Raw genomic sequence first — 20247 nt, forward strand, 5'->3', positions numbered from 1 at the left:
TATTGACTATGGTTCGGTACGGTCTGATGATTTTGAAGAGCGCCACCAATAATTTAGTAAGTGAGTCAAAAGGTTGATACGAAGAATTAATAATGTCATTGAATGATATAATAATTGCATAATAATAAAGTAATACTAATTATAATCGAATGAAGAAATGATACATTTATTCTATAATATCATTCGTAATAAAAAATATTTACACAATTACGATTATTGACTCATTTAAAATCATGAACGACGCGAGTTGCGAACCTTTCAATTGATTTGATTAAAAATGACTATAGGAGGCTCCAAATATCTACGAAATATGTTATCCGAGATACAGAACAAAGAATTTGTAAACCAATTGAATATTTTTAATGACAGTAAATATGAAAATGTGTGTGTTTATTGGAGTGTGCATATCCATTCAACAGTATCGACTGTAAACATCGTGAGGTGGTTTCCACATTCGTATGATCAAACGGTAGCCTACAGGGTATGATCAACTAGCGTTCGTGTTCCCACCTATAATCATCCATTCATAGAAGTACTGATGAAGATATCAATCTGTGGCAACAATAGAATGGACCCGAGACCTGGCTATCTTCGACTTTAAAATAATAGAAAGTTTTGAAAAATTTGTTTCTAGAAATGTACGTTGTATGATGTATAGGCCTATGTTTATTAAAAAATTGTTGTAGTTTTCTAAATTACATTGTACAAGTTGCGAAGAGAAAACTGTTATTTGATCGTAAGTTAACGTGTACATAAAGCAAAACTATCCATCCATAGGGTCATTTATCTTTTGCTAATTAATCTCCTCTTGCTTGATTGCACTCAAGCAACAATACTACAATTGTAATAGCACAATGGAAGATTAAAAGATAAACTAAATCACACAGTACAGTCTAAATACTAAAACAACTAAAACAATTCAATACAAAACTTAATTTAAAGTATTAGATCAGGCATCAAGTCTGCCCAAAATAATGATAAAAGTATGCACATCACTCACCTAAAATAGAGAGCCAATATCCTCATTGAGTGCATGGAGGTATACCACCATGTTGAGTGTAATAAAAATAACTTCAAAACTTTAAGTGTACAAACTGTACAACGTGTAAATATCACAATCTTCTTTAACTTGAATTGTACTTTAAACTTAGTACTCTTTTAGTATACCGTATATAATATATATATATATGTCTTTCAGTACTTTCAAATAGGTTCTCGAACTCAACGTTGTTCGAAATGTAAAAGTATATAAAGTTGAAATTTAATTAAAGTTGGAGTGTCCAGCACGTCCGATGGCAAGAGGCAAAGAGAAAGAAATCTCCCAAAACATACCCTAATGTCATCCAAAATTGTCAAACAAGGTTTACCCCTATTGGTCCATTCTTGTTACTAGGCAAAACTCAAGAGGGGTAAATTGACCGATTGGTCAATTCCCAAATTTAGGACCTCCCATTTAAATAGATAAACATGTAAGAAGATTAAAACAGAACAAAGAGAATTCTTAAAAGGATTAATTAACAAAATGATTAAAACATATGCAGTTCCAAGGAAAAGCAATATAATGCAAACATCTTAATGCTATATTGATAAACAATCTTGCCCACCCACTGCACCCAGCTGCATTACATTGTAGGTACATTGGAAAATAATAAAAAGTAAAGGAAAAGAAAACATGTCTAAAACATGACAGGGTTACATCCTCCCCTAACTTAAATTGCTACCTCCAGGAGCAAAAACACAAAATATCAAACATTACAAGTAGAGTCACCAGTCAAAGTGGAAAAAAAAAGGATTAAAATCGTATCTGTTTAATTTATCTTGGTGAACAGGAAGTGTGATATAAACTCATTCTGCCTGGACACAATTTCAGTAATATTCACAATAACTTTTTCGTTATTAAGTTGATTGCTATAGTCTTGAATTTTTTGAAGAATTATTATAGATTTTTTTGCAACAAAATCTTTCCAGTAGTTCAAAAGTTATGATAAAATATCTAATTTTTCTGAGATATCCTTGTGGCTATTCTAATTATTACACATACCCCACTGCTCAAATGCATGTTGGCTATTCCAAACTTGCTGGCTAGTCTGAAGATAGTACAGTTGGTAGGGATTCTCATAGAGATATTTTCACTATAATATATCTATGGCATTCTCAATGTGTACACATAAGTAATTAAATAATTCCTTGCTGTTGGAAGTTTATTTTTAATATCAATAAAGTAAATAACAAAATAAAGAATTAGCTATAATTATAACACATTTAAAATGAATGCCTTTTATAATTAGTTACCTAAAGTAACTTTACTCCACTTTTTTTTACATATAATATAATAATTTATTTGGAAGCTACACTTTTGAAACAGTGGCACACTTCTTGAATGAAGGTGCATCCAGAGTAAGTAAAATAAATAAATATTATTTAACAATAGGCCTATTAGTACAAGAGTCAACTTATTTGACAAAAGAACGCATTTCAATTAGTCAATTTACATGTTGAAAAATAATCAAAATATTCATTAAGTACCTAAATATAATTAATAATTAATTTCACTTTAATGTGTTTTTATTATTCTGTGCCTGCTAATTTTTTAGATAGACAATATAATGAACAAAGAACAGAATCCAATAAACATTAAAGGAAATGAACTAGGCCTACAGACCTATTGTTAATTGTAGACTCCTATGAAAAGAAATTTGAAGAACAAAAGGCATAATGGGTGGAAACCATTATACAGAATATAATAGATGATATCAGTAATGTGTAAATGTACTGGTGGTGTAAAGAAAGGGTAAAACAAAAAGAGATATCTTTTGATTTGTTAAATCTAGGCCAGTAGGTAGGTAGGTCTGTTACCATGTTTGTTTAAAACAATCGCAGGACAGACGATGGACTCGGACAGCCAGGCCCATAAATAAAATAGGGAGAGGCTTAGGCCATTCCTAGACCTAACCGCAAAATAATCAATTAAACTCTTAAAAATCAATCTAACCCCAATAAACTGAACTTAAATAATCTTTTCTATATCAGTAAAATTGTGCGTGAACTATAGTCAAAACCCGCTAAAAACTGGGGCCTGTCGCGTTGCGCCCAATGTTGGTAGCAGGCTACTTATCCATGTGTGTATTATCGTTGACATTTTCGTTGGAGATTTTCAGTGTAGTTTTGAAAAGAAATGATGTTAGTCTTATACTAATACTAAATTAATTAGATTATTTTACGGAAAATATATTTTTATTAAAATTATAATTTTAATCGCAGAAAATAAATTTTGGAGAGTATAATATAAATAAAAAGCCTGATTGATAACAAAATAATTGCATCACCTTTTATTTTAACCTTGTGAAATGCGATTGTGTTTTGAAACTATAGGGTGGGTGTTTTCCAATGTTATTTTTAGTGCGCATATTTTGCTCACCACCGGCATCTGTGCTTATTTTTGAAATACTTAATAATAGATAAAATACATTTTAATATATAATAATATAAAATATATATTATATAATATAATTTTATTTATATGAATTTTATTGCGTATTTATTTTAAAATATGCAAATATGCCTCAATTATTAGTGACAAAGGACAAGGAAGCCCGGGTCAAAAACATATTCACACGTCGTCCACGATAAACACATTTTAAATTTAAAACAAAACATAGTAATTATTGTAATTTTGAATTGGTATAGGTCACATCTTTAAAATATAAGTTTCCTAATAATTATCTTCTAATGATCATGAATTATTATTAAAATAAAATATACATATGTCACATGTCGCCCTGCCAAACTAAACTTTATGAAAGGAGCTTTGCGCTGCGTGTGTAAACTCTCCAGAGTCAGGAGAGTTAGCCTGCTAATAGTTAACATATGGTAAATCAGTTGCTTATACATATACAAGTTAAGCATAGTACTTACAAAATAAGAACATATCAATAGCTTAAACAAACTCTCAACCAAAACTGTAGTAACATAGCGAGAGCCAACAAAACGAACAAAAAACCCGCTCTGCTTACGCACGGTCTTTTATCACACAGTGTCACCTGTATTCCAATTACAGAATGACTACGCAGCGCCCTCAATACTCAATTCATCACATTTACATTGGAAGAATAGGGATGGAGCTTTGCGTCCGCAAACTCTCCAGAGTCACGAGAGAGTTAGCCTGCTAAACTTTACATTGGGAGAATAGGAAATAGAGCTTTGCGTCCGTAAACTCTCCGGAGTCACGAGAGAGAGTTAGCCTGCTAAACTTTACCGGAAGGCGATTGTTTCGCCTGAACGGTTTTCTATTCAAAGCATACAGGCAAGCATTGCACTGGTAGGTGGGGGAAGACAACAGATAGAACAGCATTCCTGTTCTAAGATCTTGGCTCTTTAAGGAAATTAAATATACTTTTCTAACTTTCAAAATACGTTATATTTGATGGATTTTTACAAATCAAGGATAAATTTGTATGTTTTAAATACTTCTAAACACATTTATCTTGTTTAAAGTGATGAAATATGTTTCTGAAAAAAGTTAGGATATGCTGTAAAAACTTGTAGTAGGCCTACACATGTTATCAGGGATGGGTTCAACAGACTGTGAAAGTTCAGTAATAGTAGGTTCAACAATAGGTTCAATAATAGGTTCAATATTAGGTTCAATAATAGGTTCAATAATAGGAGTATCATTAGGTAAATCAATAATGGGACTTGGAAGAATCTCGGTATCTTCAAAACAAAGTTGAGAAACAGACACAGGCTCAGGGCAAGGTTGGAGGGATCATGGTGCGGAATCTAAACAAGATTGCGGGATGAGTAGAGGTTCAGAACAAGATTGCGGGATGAGTAGAGGTTCAGCACAAGCCACAGGAGAATCAAGGATAGTGACAGAAAGTTTAGGACTGGGTACAGATGATACTGGGGAGTCAACTACAGCTGGCTCTACATCTGTTGCAACTTCACTTGCTTCTTTAACATTACACTCACAAAAACTGGCGTGACTACAGACTCGATGCTCTCGTCAAAGGACGCATTTACAGGACTACTATCAGTGGAAACATTTCCAGCACTAATATGAGATATATAGCAGGAGTAGTTTCATGGACAAATTCTTGGGCATCTACATTCAGCGGAAAATGGGGTGAAATGGAAGAAACTGTAAACGTTTCTACAGGGAGTGTGACTGAGAAGTCTAATGGGACTAGCATTGTAACCTCCTTCTCACTGGATTCACCACTGTCATCATGCTCGCTCTCAGTGACATGAACTTTTGCCTTAGACCGCGTAATAGGGCGGTTTATCTTCTGTTTAGTAGGTTTTGCTGGTGGATCTTCTTTGTTTAAATAGTCGATGGGCAGAAGTATGTTTCGATGTAGTGTTCGTAGGCCTACTCGACCACTATTTGATTCTGGCTTCACACGGAGTCCCACTGGTCAGCGAGTTTGTGTTTACCCTGTAGTCCCAGATTTCGAATCAACACTCGATCACCTGGATGAAGATCATTGACTCGTACTTTCAAATCATGTCGAACTTTGTTCTTGCGTGCTGACTTCGCTGCCTCTTCAGATGCCATTTGATAGGCAAGCGATAGTTGGTTTCTCAGATCGTTGACGTACTTTATGGGGTCAGCGTTACCAAATCCATCTGGGCTAATTCCAAACCGTAAGTCAACAGGAAGTCTCGTCCGAACATCAGAAAATAAGGTGAGAAACCTGTACTGTCATGCTTCATACAGTTGTAAGCATGAACCAAAGCACTGATATAGCGACTCCAGCTTTCCTTCTTCTCGCCTTCGAGTGTATACCTAACATATTCATTAAAGTTCGATTAAAGCGTTCAGGTTGTGCTAGATTAAACTCACTCACTCTCTTAACTATCTTTTAACTTCCCAGAGACGAGAAGTGTTTACACCTACTTGTTCATTCCTTGCAAGACATGCTTCCTGATGATGTCATCATCATGTCAACCCAATCACCTGTGTCCTCTGCAAGTAAAAACGCACTTGATGAACTAGAAAAGGAAATAACTACAAAACTTAAAATTCTAACCGCTCACAAATTTGATGACAAAGTGGAAGAAGTGAAAGATGATAAAGAAAAAAAAAACAAAATCTGTAGAAGAGTGGAGGAAAGAGTTTAGACAAGACAAGAATATTTCTTACAAAAAACGCTGCTTGCTTATTTTTATTGGTAAGGTCAAGTCTGGGGGGTCACTTCATCAAGCCTAGATACTTAGAGTATCCTATTACAAACAAAAACTTCAATGGACTGTTTTGATAATAATTCAATGATTATCTGACAGTGAATTATAGTACCCATGTAATATCATGGGACTCATAAATACCAGAAATGCTTTGGGATTTGTTATTAGACTCTTTTCCCAGCCGTTTTTTGGATTCAATACCTATAAATTATAGTCGAGTTTCCATTTTAACAAAAATGTCAAAGTGTAGTATTATACTGCTGCTTGATTTCATCTAATGAATGAGTTATCTCGTATGACGTAGCGGGCTAGAGCAGCAGCGTGAAAAAACTTAAAGAAGTGGAATCTTAATAAAAGTGATTGTTGCGAAAAGTGTTGTATAGAAATAGAAAGTGAAAAACATATGTTGTACACCTGTAACAGCATTCAATCAGATTTGAGGAAGTTCCGTAAACTGATCGTTAAATGCATTCCGACTAATGAAACATTACGGTCAGGTTTCCCCGAATGGTAAGACATAATTATAGGAACTCAGAACACGCTTGTTAATGAACTCATCTCTTTATTTACATTTAGTATTTACAAATCTTGCATTATTTATAAAACAAGCAAACGGATTATCACTTGGAATTTATTTAAGATAGAACTATTTAAAAAAATTTAATTAATAAAAGCAATATTATGTTCAAAATGTAAAACTATACAATTTTATAAAAGTATCCAAACAAAACATAATCTTATAATGCAATATACCATTTTATCATATTTATTTATATTATATCGAATCTCTTTTTAATACTGAATATCAATCTTTATATCGTTTTAGCTCTGTAATATAAATTTTCTCTGTATACATGTTTGTTTTATCTAGACTTCAACACAATTTCAAAATATTTTACATAATCTTCCTCTGTCTGTGTAATATCACTTAAATATTCATTGATAAATAGATAGATAGACAGACATATATACTGTAACCTTCACCATATTGTTGTTTATCATTGCAATAAAAGTGGGTTGCCCCCACAAAAGAGAAAAAAAATATATATTGCTGAAATTAAGCCTCAATAAATAATATTGTTGAGAAGAGGAACACATTTATACAGTATATAACTATATCCCATTTTCATGCATAAAGCAATAGTATCTGCCTCTGAAGCACCACCATCAAGATATTATTTTTTTTAAATATATCCCATGTATAAGCAATATTATTATCTATCTGCCTCTGACGTCTCCAAGCACCATGAACAAGCATTTTGGAACATTTTCATCCACGGTGACGCTTGTAATGTCTCCCGCCAATCTTGCGGCATCCATGGCCATTGCCACGTCAAAGTTGTACGCTCTGGATGAGGCATGATCGCCAGATGACGGCCATCTGCGGAGCAAATTGCCGCTACGCCATTGGGTGAGCCATTGGGGTTCAACGGGTATTCAGTTGTCACTTCTCCTTTGTCATCGACAAAGCGCACTGGTGCAAGATTTTCAGACAGAACTGTGTCTTTTGTTTCTTTGTTAGAAAACTTCATGTGCCCTAGAGAGAAACAATTTGAGTTGAGTAAATTTAATAACATTTTTAGTTAAATTAAAATATAAGTTTGTACTAAGCATCCATCATTATCAAGAGGTATCAATATCTAACCTTCTCCATGCTGTGTCCAGACACCAAGCACAGAGCCTTCCATTCCTTTCAGCATTAAAGCAGGGCTTTCATTAATCTTTACAGCAACAAAACGAGACTCAAAACGCTCGGAAAGATTATGAGCAAGATGGACTCCTTGCTGAGCTGATGCTGCGTCTAAAAGACAATAACAAATAATTCATAATAAACAGTCTGTCAACAAATGGATATCAAAAAGTAGTTAATATTTTCTTTTTACTTGTCAAAGAGGCATTACCTGCTTTACACCGGTGTCCTACTACCACTAAACTACTTACTAAATATACCTCATGATACCTTACCTGTAGTAAGCTCCTTGGTGACATCTGGAGCAACCCAGCCTAGCAGGCCCATTAGTTGGCAGCCATTGCATACACCCAGTGAGAAAGTGTCTTTCCTTGCTCTAAATGCATCAAACTGAGCACGCACAGCTGGGTTGAACAAAATAGTTGCTGCCCAACCTAAAATGATTAATAAACATTATTTAAATAAACTAGAATAAATATTTATTTAGGTTACTATCTGTCTAATACTAGTATAATACTTGGTTACTGCTCCAGCATGTATTTTTGCTATGCTACAAAAAGTGCAATCAGAAAAATATACCTTTTGCAGAACCACAAACGTCTGCAAAACTGAAGCCACCAACAAAAACTAGTCCACGGAATTGATCGAGGGTGACTTTCCCGCAAGCTAAATCTTGCATATTGACGTCCCATGTTTCAAAGCCAGCCATGTGTAGTGTTGAACTCATCTCTCGATCTCCATTACTGCCTTCCTCACGGATCACAGCAACCTTTGGTTTCATTCCATCTATGGAAGGCCAATTATGATTATGTATATGGTAACTAATGAGCCAAATTTAACTCGTATTACTTTAACAAATTAAAATTCAGAACAAGATAATCAATATTCCAAAATTGGTTCTAACCTTTAGAGCATCCCTTTTTAACAGAATTCAAATTTGTTGCAACGGGGTCAAAGGTTAATTTAAATGGTGGTGCTGTTCTATTTGCTAAATTGCGTTGCTCCACTTCAACACACTCTGGATTTGCTTGTAGTTTTTCCAGTTGAAAACTAGTCTCTTCCCACACGTCTCTAAGAACAGTCATCTTTTCATTCAAGACTTCTTTCTCATTTACCGAGATGACAACCTATAATTTACATGTAAAATATTCAGATTCATTCTAAAAACCATCATAAATGATAAATGATCGTAAATAAATGTTCAAATATTGCTTCCATTTAAAAAAAAAAAAACTTACCATTGACCCTTGACCTGATCCACTAGAGTGACCAATTAGAGAACAAGGGACATTATTGTCACTGAACTGTCTACAAATGTCCTCACTAGCATTAGCTGTTACTTCTAACACCAGCCCTACTTCTTCAGCAAACAGAATATCAATTGCAGTTACTGAAAATAAATATATAAAGTCTTACAATGTATTATTGCTTACCACAGGTTCTGGAACCATATGAAAGATTAAAATGACACTTTACAGATCCATTCGAGGCATTTATAGAGATAGCATAATGCTTACCATCAGGTTCGGAAAGTTTGACGTCAATACCACAATTCCCAGAAAACGCCATTTCTAATAATGTTGTTACAATACCGCCATCACTAATATCATGACCAGCTGATATTTTTCTATCTACAAAAGGATACAAAAGACAAAGTTGAATTCATATCTCTAAAGCTCTGTCTACACTATCAAACTTTATGTGATGTGATATGCCCATATATGGACATGATATCATATCACTACCATTTTTGGGCATTTCACTACCCTATTTAGGCGCATCACATTTTTTTGTCAAACTAGTTTCATAGTGTAGACAGCGCTTTATATTATAACTACAAGTAAATGAATTTATTGTAAACGTCTAATTAATAAGTCTATGAAAATGACTACCTTTGATAAGATTTTGCGTTGTGTTGAAAGCCCTTACAAACGTTTCCGGTTCATCGAGATCAGGCGAGGATTGTCCGAGTTGATTATAGCACTGAGCGAGGGCACTACCACCTAACCGGTTATGCCTTTTACCAAATGAAACCCAGAGCAAAGTCCCTGAAATAGAATATGTAAAGTCTTGTTTATAAATATATTATATTTTTTGTTTGTTTAGGTAGTTAATTTAATTGTACCTAACAAAATGTGCAATGTTATATTCACTTTACCTTTACTGTCTGGACATTTAAGGTCAGGGGTCACAGTTGCAGTAATATCTGGGCATGCCACATACACAGACACAACCAATGCACCTAAAAAATTGTAATTGATATTTCATTATTAGTAAGTAAATGGAGTAAAGAAGTGTATTAGTGTATTCAAGCTTAACTTATTAAAATAATTCACAAGATTGTACATCAGACACTATACTAGTTATTAACAAGCATGAAATGTCTAACCTGGAGCTTTGATCGTTTCAGAGCCTATCCTGGCAGCCATACTCAAAGAGTCCTTCCCACCATCCACAGCAACACCCAACTTGCCCATCACCTCGCACGCATCATACAATGCAGCACCCTCACCAGGAAGCTTCGCTGGCCACATCCAGTTACCGCTACATTTGACATCTTTAAGATCGGAGACCCTAGCAAACACAAGATTGGTAAGGGCTTCTCCTACAGACATCCTGGCACCACAGCCAGGATCGACTAACCCTTTAATAGGCTGCTCTCCAATGGCTGTAGCTGAGCCTACAGTTTCAAAGTGGGAGAGTGCGATAACAGCAACATCAGCGAGTGGTGTGTGCAGGGGGCCTACACATTGCTGCTGGGCTATCAGGCCCGTGACAGCACGATCAACCTAACAGAAACAATATATCCTGGTTATACACTTTCCATATTCCTTCACACAAATAAATTATGCAATATTAAAGATAAACAGATCTTTACCTTATTAGTCAAAAATCTTTTACTGGCTACTGAAGGTAGACGCAGAACACGGTCGAGTGCACATCGGACAGTCAACCCATCAGGTAGTGTTAACTGCTTAAGTTTTGGTTTACATCGATCATACTTGAAAACCTGAGAGAAAAAAAAATATAATTCTATATAATTTTACAGACAGAAAGAGACACTATTATTATAACACATAATTATTTTCAATGGTTATTTATGATGAAATCTGTGAGATTGAGAAAAAGTGACCTCAGCTGAGATTTGAACCTGGAATCTTCTGCTTGATATGCAGACATCCTACCATTACACCACTGATGCATTCATGGTATGGTTCAAACTTATTACCGACACTACTCTACTATCAAGTCTCCATCATACCTTTTGCGGCATCTTCCCAAGAACCCATTCAAGTTGGAGATCAACTGGATAAGTAAGTGCTGTTCTTTTTATGCTTGGAGGTTCTGCATCACCCTTACCAGCTTCCACTTTCTTTTCCACCTCAAGACGAATCTGAAACAAAACAAAATATTTTTGTATTGCAAAACTCTTATGCACTCTATCTGTGCATGAAAAGGCATTCTTCAAAATTAGTAACACTGTAGTATTTAAATGTGTTTTTTCATACTTATCCCACAGTAAGCACAAACTTGCCAATTACAGGATGGATAAAATATTTTATAGTTTATCGTGCTTATAAACTAAGTTTTATTTCAGGCTTAGGGAGTGAAGTTGAAAGAGTCGTGAGTTACAAACCTTGACCTTGGAATTGGAAGGCAAGCATGTTAAACCACCAAGCAACAGCTCCACTAAAAAAATTTAGAATAAAGTAGGTAAAAAAAATCATCCAAATATTACCTTCCCATCACCTGTAATGTCACCAACAAAAACAGCTGGACATTTCTCTCTGTCACAAATATCTTGAAGTTTTTCTTGATCCTCAGATCGTATTAGTATGGCATTGGACTCCTGGTATTCTGCACCCCATAGTTCTAAGGTGTTGATGGTTGGATCACCTAGTTGGAATTCCTTAGCTTTTATTAGAGCACCTGCAGGTTCACATATCTCCTTTAAAACATTACCTGTACACAAAAAAATGATTTAATTGGTCAGATGTTAGCCATAGTTTGACATAAAAATAAGTACATTTGTCTGACAAAGTGTCCCCTTAATAGGGATGTCCCAAATGAGGGGTGCTACTGTACTTAGTAAAATAATAAAAATAAGCACATTGCATGCAAACTCACCATTGCCTCCAGCTCCTTGATCATGTATACTACATATAGGGTTTGTATCAACCATCTCAATGCACGCCCTTATAACTCGGTTTAGTTTCTGTTCCATCTCCGCATCACCGCGCTGCACGGCTTCGAAGTCCAGTTTTTCTGTATTGTCACCTTGAACTTGAATGGAAGATGCAGCGCCCCCACCGACTCCGATGCGATAGATTGGTCCACCAAGTTTTACAATTTTCATTCCTGCATGGTAAACAATTATTCATCAGTCAATAATTAGTTTTCAATGGAGAAATAAAAACAAAATATTTTATCAGGTTACTATAATCTTATTTTATATGACAGACATATAATATCTATGTGGAGACAACAATAATAAGAAGTACAGTATTTTTTATGGTGTTGTATTTAGTTTGTTTAACAAACCTTTTTCTGCTTCGTCTTTAGTCGCATGCATACTCTCAAGCATCCCAATACCCCCGCTGAACATAATGGGCTTGACCCACTCTCTTCTGTCGCTCTCAGAAAGCATCATGCCAAATGAACGAGAGAAACCGGTTAGAACGGGTTCACCAAACTTGTTGCCGTAGTCAGATGCACCGTTGCTGGCCTCTACAGCAACCGACAGAGCAGGCGCCATGTTGCTAGGATAAACCATATTTTTGTCCTCCCATGGAAGGTCATACCCTGTTTAAACAAATGTTCAATCAATGATAATAAATAATTAATTACACTGAATATATAACATTTATAAAAAGCAAAATTATGTAATTAAGCAAGCAATTATGCCTGTTCACTGCATGCGTTACTTAATATCTTTCATCCCATACTCTATTTATACATATAAGTGCCAGTAAATGAATATCTTTTAATTGTTGTTACTTTGCAAATCTTTGATAAGGTTTATCCTTTATATTTGTTATGTTTTATTTTCTGTTATATTTGTATTTATTTTGATTTTTGAGCGAGTAAAGTCTGACATCAATTTTCATAAGGACTACAAAATCTAATTTTTAGATTTATATAATTTACCTGGAATGTTCAAATTTCCAAAACAGTAGCCTGCAGTGCCAGCCACTACATGTGCCCCCTTCCCTGCAGCCTGAACATCACGTATCCTACCCCCAGTACCAGTTGTAGCCCCTGGGAAAGGTGCAACCCCAGTTGGAAAGTTATGGGTCTCTGCTGTGAAGATGATATGCCTGAGTGGTTCAGATTCCTCCATCACACTTGCTGACCCGGGATTGGCTGGTTTGAGAACTTTGACCTTATGGCCTTTGATTGCACTGAAAATCAAGTAAAGTCATCAAAGTGAGAAAAAACAGACAACATTTAAAGCTCCTACTGTCCCCAAATATGGTAGTGATATGACATCATCATATCCATATATGGGCACATCACATTTTTTTACATAAAAGTTGATAGTGTAGACAGAGCTTTAGGCAATACTTTGTGGTTCAACAAAATGTGAATAAATATCATTTACGATGGAAATTATGCCTGTAGTATTTTATGGGCTATTTCATGACACCTTCTAGAACTAATAATTTCAGGTATAATGCCTAATTCTGTCCAGCACAACAAGATTTATACAAGAGTCATAGACACCATTCCAGTGAACTATATCGTGATTCGATTCGGAAAATATGGATATAAATATAAAAGCCACGTAAAATGTTAAGATACCTGCTGTTATCCGAGAATTTAATGACGTTGTTATCATTGCTGGTAGCTTGCGTTGACATCACCATCTTGAATAAAGAATGATCTTTTTCTTCTCCATCGATTACCATCTTACCCTTAAAAAACCAATGACGACTATGCTCACTAGAAAGAAGACAGAAAGCAAGAAAAAACCATTTGTAGGAATATTTTCAGGAATTTCTAAATACAGTAATGAAAGCTGAGAAATGTTGCATAGATGAAAAGAATTTAAGTAAAGAATGGTCTATGTCTTAGGATTATCCATGGTTACAAATACTATTTTACTTTATTTTAGGCTAGAAGGCAAATAGACAATGCCACAATTGTTTTTCACCTGTTTTTTTTTTCAGGTATATATTGAGGCAGATGGTATCTTTGTTCTTTTTGACTGTTTTACTTCATTTACTTTATTTTTACCTCATTTTGATTTAGCTATTTAGCATATTCTATTTATATCTCTATCCAATCACTGATAAACTCACAGCATTGCAATACTGTATTTTCAATAATTTAGGTTTGTATTAAAATTAAATAAAGATATTACTTTTAAAAGACAGTAAAGAATGTAAATAAATATTCATGACCATCATTCACAGATGGTAAAACTTCATGCGACTAAAACTAAAGTGCTTTGTACCTGTTAGACTGAGCCAAGTCAAAGAGTTCAACACTTGTTGGATTCCGTTTAACCTTTTCAATAAACATGTTGGTGTAAAAGTCTATGTCCCACGTATCAAAGGCAAGTCCTGCAGTAAAGAATAATACAAAATGTTTATAATGCAATATTAATAATAGAAATCTTCATAAACCATTTATTGGTCATGATAAGCTTTGGTTTATAAATTCAATAACAATGAATTCTTAAATGAACAATGTATCCACAGACCGATTAAATAATTACTGTACAGTAATATTAACTGGTTACTAGAACACACTTAAAAGAATATGAAATCATGTTGGATGTTAAGCTAAATGTAATGTTAAAGACCTATTCCCTACAATTTTTGCCTTGTCTTTTCTGTTTTATGGTAAATTATGATAAAAAGAATGAAACAATACACATGCACAATGCATGTTATGATTTATAGAAAGTCTCTAAATGATTAGAATCAACTAATTTTTTAAATTTTTAACAGTTTTAAAGACGAAAAAGTTATCGCATACATATTTATTTTTACATTAAATGTAGTTTGTGACCTATAATTAGATCTAAAAACGTAGGAAATGGGACTTTAATCATAATATAATGATATACAGTATCAACACAAAGTTACCTATATTAATTTTAAAGTTAAGTTAATAATAGAAAAAACTGAAATAGAATTAAAAAACACAGGAGTTTAACACAGTTCAAAGTTCATCTATACTTGGGGAACATGATTGAGAGTACTACAATCACCTAATTCTTTGTTTGCCTTTTCCAGAGCAACTTTCCCTTCACCTATAACATCAATTTCAAAGACTTCTTCTGGTTTAGCTTTAATTTCAAAGCTGCTGATTGGTTCGTGGTAGCGACATTCCGTCATACGATCGTGAAGTACGGCTACCAGTAGATTCTCTTCCTCGGGGCTGATAGACGCAGCAATGCCATGATCGTCGGCTACGTTTATAAGATAGCAAATAGAACGCTCAATACGAGTCACATGGTTGATTCCAGCTGATTGGCAGATTGAGACGGCATTTGTTGACCAGGCCGTAGAGAATTTCAACCTGTGTGTATAAAAATTAAACTTATTATATCATATACAGTAGATAGTGTAATGTCCATGATATTAAATATACAGTCAACATATTCTGCCATGCATGTTTATGCCCACCTTTCTTAATTTATGCCTATTACCTTGTTGAACAACAAAAATTATGACTTTTACTTTTTCAGATATTACCTACCGAATAACAAAACATACAGTATTATTTATTAATACTTATTCTCAACTGAAACCGACACTAATACTGTACGACTAGAAAAGAAGGGTATTTTGTTAATTAAAAAACATTTTCTGACCTAGGCCCAATTTCAATCAGAAGTCCATCAGGTTCTTGATCATCTTCAACTATGATTGACTTGGTCAGCAGGCTAAATTCTTCAAAAGGGGTACCTAAGATCCATTGTATTTTCTTCTGTTCTTCACCACTGAGGCAATCTATGAAAATAATACACAGTTTAATTGACATTTTCAAAATAATATTAGTTTGGCAAAACAATTTATTAAAATTTAAATTAGAAAGGAAGAGTACCTACCTCCGTTTACTTCCACATTAAAACAAATTTCCGTTTTTAAATCTTGCAATTTAGAATTTTCCAACTGCTTTGCTAATTTCTTCCACAAAACATTTGAAGCCCCTGGGAGTAATGCCGGACTTTTATAAAACCGAGTAATGATAGTCATATTCTTTAAAAAAATAAATTATTAAATATTAGATCTATATTATTTTATATATTATTATTTATTATTATTGATGTTTACACTAAAAAAGTATAACTATAAAGTATATGACTTATAATAATAATAATAAGCTTTATTTAATCACGGATACTTAACTTCAACTGAAAGTTGTTTTTCAGTAAGACCGTGTTTAAAGGAAAACACCAACAAAAATAAATGTAAAAAGACCTTAATTACTATCAAAAGAGATAAAAAAAAAAAAACCAATTACAATGAAATAAAATGAAACAAGGGTACACTTACTAACTATAAAATTAAATAATACACTACAGTACATTTAAATAAAGCTACATGAAATTAGCAGTTAACAGTTTCTTAAAAAGAGAGACACTGTTCACATTTTTAATATCTTCATTTAGCTCATTCCTAACCTTGGCACCTCTATATGATAAGCTACGTTTTTGGTTTTGGTACTATTAAATTTGGCTTAGTTCTAATATTATAGTAATTGTTTTTGATATTGAATTTATTTTTATTAAATATGGAGGTGCAAGGTTGTTCATAATCTTAAACATAACAAAAGCTTCATTTACATATAATATTTCATCTAAGTTCATCCAATTTAGACTTTGTAGAGCTTGAGTACTAGAGTGATCTGTAATTCGCGTAGCTTCAGAGTCGATGTGGCAAGGTTAGATGGTGGTTGTTGTACGGTATCACCAAGCACATCAAACGTGTTACTTGAGATTGTGCTAATGCCATTTTGTTTACAGTATAGATTAGGTTTAGATACAAACTTTTTGGGTATTGCTAAACTGCGCAAACACTGCGCAAACAACAACAAAAGCTGCGCAAACCTCCTTCAAAACAATTATTATTGATTAGAACACAACTAGAACTATATAGGGAGACAATTTATGGGAAAAAGAATTTAAAATTCCTTTAAGTTTGCCTTTTTTTGGGTGAAAAACTTCAATTTTTGGGAAAATTACTGATTTAACAGCGCAAAGAACAAAAAAAGCTGCGCAAACCTCTTTCAAAACAATTAATATTGATAGAACACAACTAGAACTATATAGTGAGACAATTTATGGGGAAAAAAATTGAAATTCCTTTAAGTTTGCCTTTTTTTGGGTGAAAAACTTCAATTTTTGGGAAAATTACTGATTTCACAGCGCAAACAACAAAAAAAGCTGCGCAAACCTCCTTTAAATCAATTAATATTGATTAGATAACAACTAGAACTATATAGGGAGACAATTTATAGGAAAACAAATTTGAATTTCCTTTGAGTTTGCCTTTTTTTGGGTGAAAAACTTCAATTTTTGGGAAAATTACCGATTTCACAGCGCAAACCCCCAAAAAAGCTGCGCAAACCTCCTTCAAAACAATTAATATTTATAGAACACAACTAGAACTATATAAGGAGACAATTTATGGGGAAAAAATTTGAAATTCCTTTAAGTTTGCCTTTTTTTGGGTGAAAAACTTCAATTTTTGGGAAAATTACTGATTTCACAGCACAATTTGCCTTTTTTTGGGTTAAAAACTATTAATGTTAAGTAAACTTAAAGGAATTTCAAATTTGTCTTCCCATAAATTGTCTCCCTATATAGTTTAGTTGTTATCTATCAATATTAATTGATTTAAAGGAGGTTTGCGTAGCTTTTTTTGTTGTTTGCGCTGTGAAATCAATAATTTTCCCAAAAATTGAAGTTTTTCACCCAAAAAAAAGAAAACTTAAAGGAGTTTCAAATTTGTTTTCCCATAAATTGTCTCCTTATATAGTTCTAGTTGTTATCTAATCAATATTAATTGATTTAAAGGAGGTTTGCGCAGCTTTTTTTTTTGGTTTGCGCTGTGAAATCAGTAATTTTCCCAAAAATTGAAGTTTTTTACCCAAAAAAAGGCAAACTTAAAGGAATTTTAAATTTTTTCCCCATAAATTGTCTCCCTATATAGGTCTAGTTGTGTTTTAATCAATATTAATTGATTTAAAGGAGGTTTGCGCAGCTTTTTTTGGAGGTTTGCGCTGTGAAATCAGTAATTTTCCCAAAAATTGAAGTTTTTACCCAAAAAAAGGCAAACTTAAAGGAATTTTAAATTTTTTCCCCATAAATTGTCTCCCTATATAGGTCTAGTTGTGTTTTAATCAATATTAATTGATTTAAAGGAGGTTTGCGCAGCTTTTTTTGGAGGTTTGCGCTGTGAAATCAGTAATTTTCCCAAAAATTGAAGTTTTTCACCCAAAAAAAAGAAAACTTAAAGGAATTTCAAATTTGTTTTCCCATAAATTGTCTCCTTATATAGTTCTAGTTGTTATCTAATCAATATTAATTGATTTAAAGGAGGTTTGCGCAGCTTTTTTTTTAGGTTTGCGCTGTGAAATCAGTAATTTTCCCAAAAATTGAAGTTTTTTACCCAAAAAAAGGCAAACTTAAAGGAATTTTAAATTTTTTCCCCATAAATTGTCTCCCTATATAGGTCTAGTTGTGTTTTAATTAATATTAATTGATTTAAAGGAGGTTTGCGCAGCTTTTTTTGGAGGTTTGCTCTGTGAAATCAGTAATTTTCCCAAAAATTGAAGTTTTTCACCCAAAAAAAGTCAAACTTAAAGGAATTTTATATTTTTTCCTCATAAATTGTCTCCCTATATAGGTCTAGTTGTGTTTTAATCAATATTAATTTTTTTTTTTTTTGCGCAGTGTTTGCGCAGTTTAGCAATACCCAACTTTTTAGGTAGTTCAAATTCAGGTTCACTTGCAATATTCTGTAAACTAAGAATTTGTTGCTCAAGAGACCAGTTTCTTTCACTCATTTCTTTAAAAGCTTTACTAAGGTGAACAAAATTTGAATGGATTTCTTGAATTAGTGTAGCTGTTGTTTTAATTCAGAAACTTTCTCATCAGTTTGCTTTATTTTCAGCTTTAGTGATGGGATATGGTCCCATTATTTAGGTGTTTGAGTTGAACAATCAATTGCTTTCACAAACTCAGAGGATTTACAATTCTGACTGTATTCGTTGAGTGTTATTTCTTCAATTAACGGCGCTGTTCCAATATTTAGCTCGTCTTTTTTTATTTCCTTTCATAATCATAGCTTAATTTTCTGAATAGATCAATATTATCAGGAGTCGATGTTTCAAATGCAAGCCTATCAAAATGACTTCTAAGTTCATCATATGCAAAGCCATAAAAGCTAGAGTTTGTTATATCTAGAATGCTTGGAGCTTTTATATGACCATAGCTAGGCCACTAGTTTTCCATTGTTAGCTTTATTTGAAATTGGGCGGAAAAAGCTTGTGTACTTACTTGAACAATAGAAAGCTGGTGCATCAATTGTTCTTGCTTGAGCCTAAGATCCTCAACATGAAAAAACACTTAATATCCTGCTTATAATATTGACTTTGACAATAAAAATTACATCTCCATGTTGAGAAAACAACAGTTTAGACAATTTATCAGTCACTAGCTGGTAGAAAGTTGAAAACTAATTTATAGAGAAGATTTTTCAATAGCTTTTTTCAAGAGCTTCTTGGCTTGGCTAAGACTGTCGAAACTGGTTTTAATTAAAGATGTATTGTCCCTTTGACTAATTCCAAAAAAATAAAAAATAAAAGATTTCAAAAAAAGGTGGGTCATTTTGAAGTATCATAATAGTTATTAACTATCACCAAAAATGTTTCGAAAAAAAAAAATTTTTAACTGAAATACAGACGTTTTTTTGTTAAAAAAATAACTTTGACTTCCAGTCAAAGTTTTCAATCAAAACATATCCCATAATGAAACGCGTTTGTTTGGCTACTCTGTATGCATAATCATAAAACTTCCTCATGATCTGTGTGAAAATACCTTCTTAACCGTGACGAGTTGTAAACAATCCTAATTTAGCATATGCATAATGCGTACTCATGGTTTGAAATCTTTGTTTACTTTCGCTCGTGACGATTTTCCAGATGAAATGTAATCAAACTAATTTACCTGTTAATTACGTAAACTTGTTGTTTTTGGCTCAAATTTTCGACTTAAAGTGAATAACTTTAATATTACTTTGATATGGCCACTTTAAATTTAGAATATTTTGACCTTCATTTTTTTGTGTTTCAAGGGACAATACATCTTTAATTAATTTTATCCTAAAAAAGTACAAGATTGCCCATATATT

The 20247-nt window shown here is 33.4% G+C and overlaps 1 protein-coding gene across 1 annotated transcript; it reads right to left on the reverse strand.

Annotated features, from left to right (window-relative positions):
* Window positions 1-6750: 6750 nt before the first annotated feature.
* LOC140055693 (phosphoribosylformylglycinamidine synthase-like) lies at window positions 6751-16119 on the reverse strand. The gene is made up of 21 exons (XM_072101062.1): window positions 15939-16119; window positions 15702-15840; window positions 15096-15406; window positions 14334-14442; window positions 13679-13819; window positions 13025-13278; window positions 12419-12679; window positions 12005-12235; window positions 11616-11839; window positions 11139-11270; window positions 10755-10886; window positions 10266-10665; window positions 10035-10118; window positions 9769-9924; window positions 9394-9507; window positions 9115-9266; window positions 8781-9003; window positions 8456-8662; window positions 8152-8310; window positions 7832-7987; window positions 6751-7723 (listed from the first exon to the last, which is right to left on the reverse strand). Exons 1-21 carry the CDS (start codon window positions 16084-16086, stop codon window positions 7401-7403), a joined length of 4056 nt encoding a protein of 1351 aa, XP_071957163.1. The 5' UTR covers window positions 16087-16119; the 3' UTR covers window positions 6751-7400.
* Window positions 16120-20247: the final 4128 nt, after the last annotated feature.

This window comes from Antedon mediterranea, chromosome 7, assembly GCF_964355755.1.
Source record: "Antedon mediterranea chromosome 7, ecAntMedi1.1, whole genome shotgun sequence".
Classification (NCBI taxonomy): Eukaryota; Metazoa; Echinodermata; class Crinoidea; order Comatulida; family Antedonidae; genus Antedon; species Antedon mediterranea.

Bases quoted from the DNA above. Each gene is read 5' to 3' on its own strand.
- LOC140055693 (XM_072101062.1), bottom strand. From the start codon at position 16,086: ATGACTATCATTACTCGGTTTTATAAAAGTCCGGCATTACTCCCAGGG. The intron at 11,840-12,004 runs GTGAGTTTGCAT...TTTTGTGTACAG, and splicing joins TCAAGGAGCTGGAGGCAATG to GTAATGTTTTAAAGGAGATA. The intron at 9,267-9,393 runs GTAAGCATTATG...ATTTATTTTCAG, and splicing joins CAAACTTTCCGAACCTGATG to TAACTGCAATTGATATTCTG.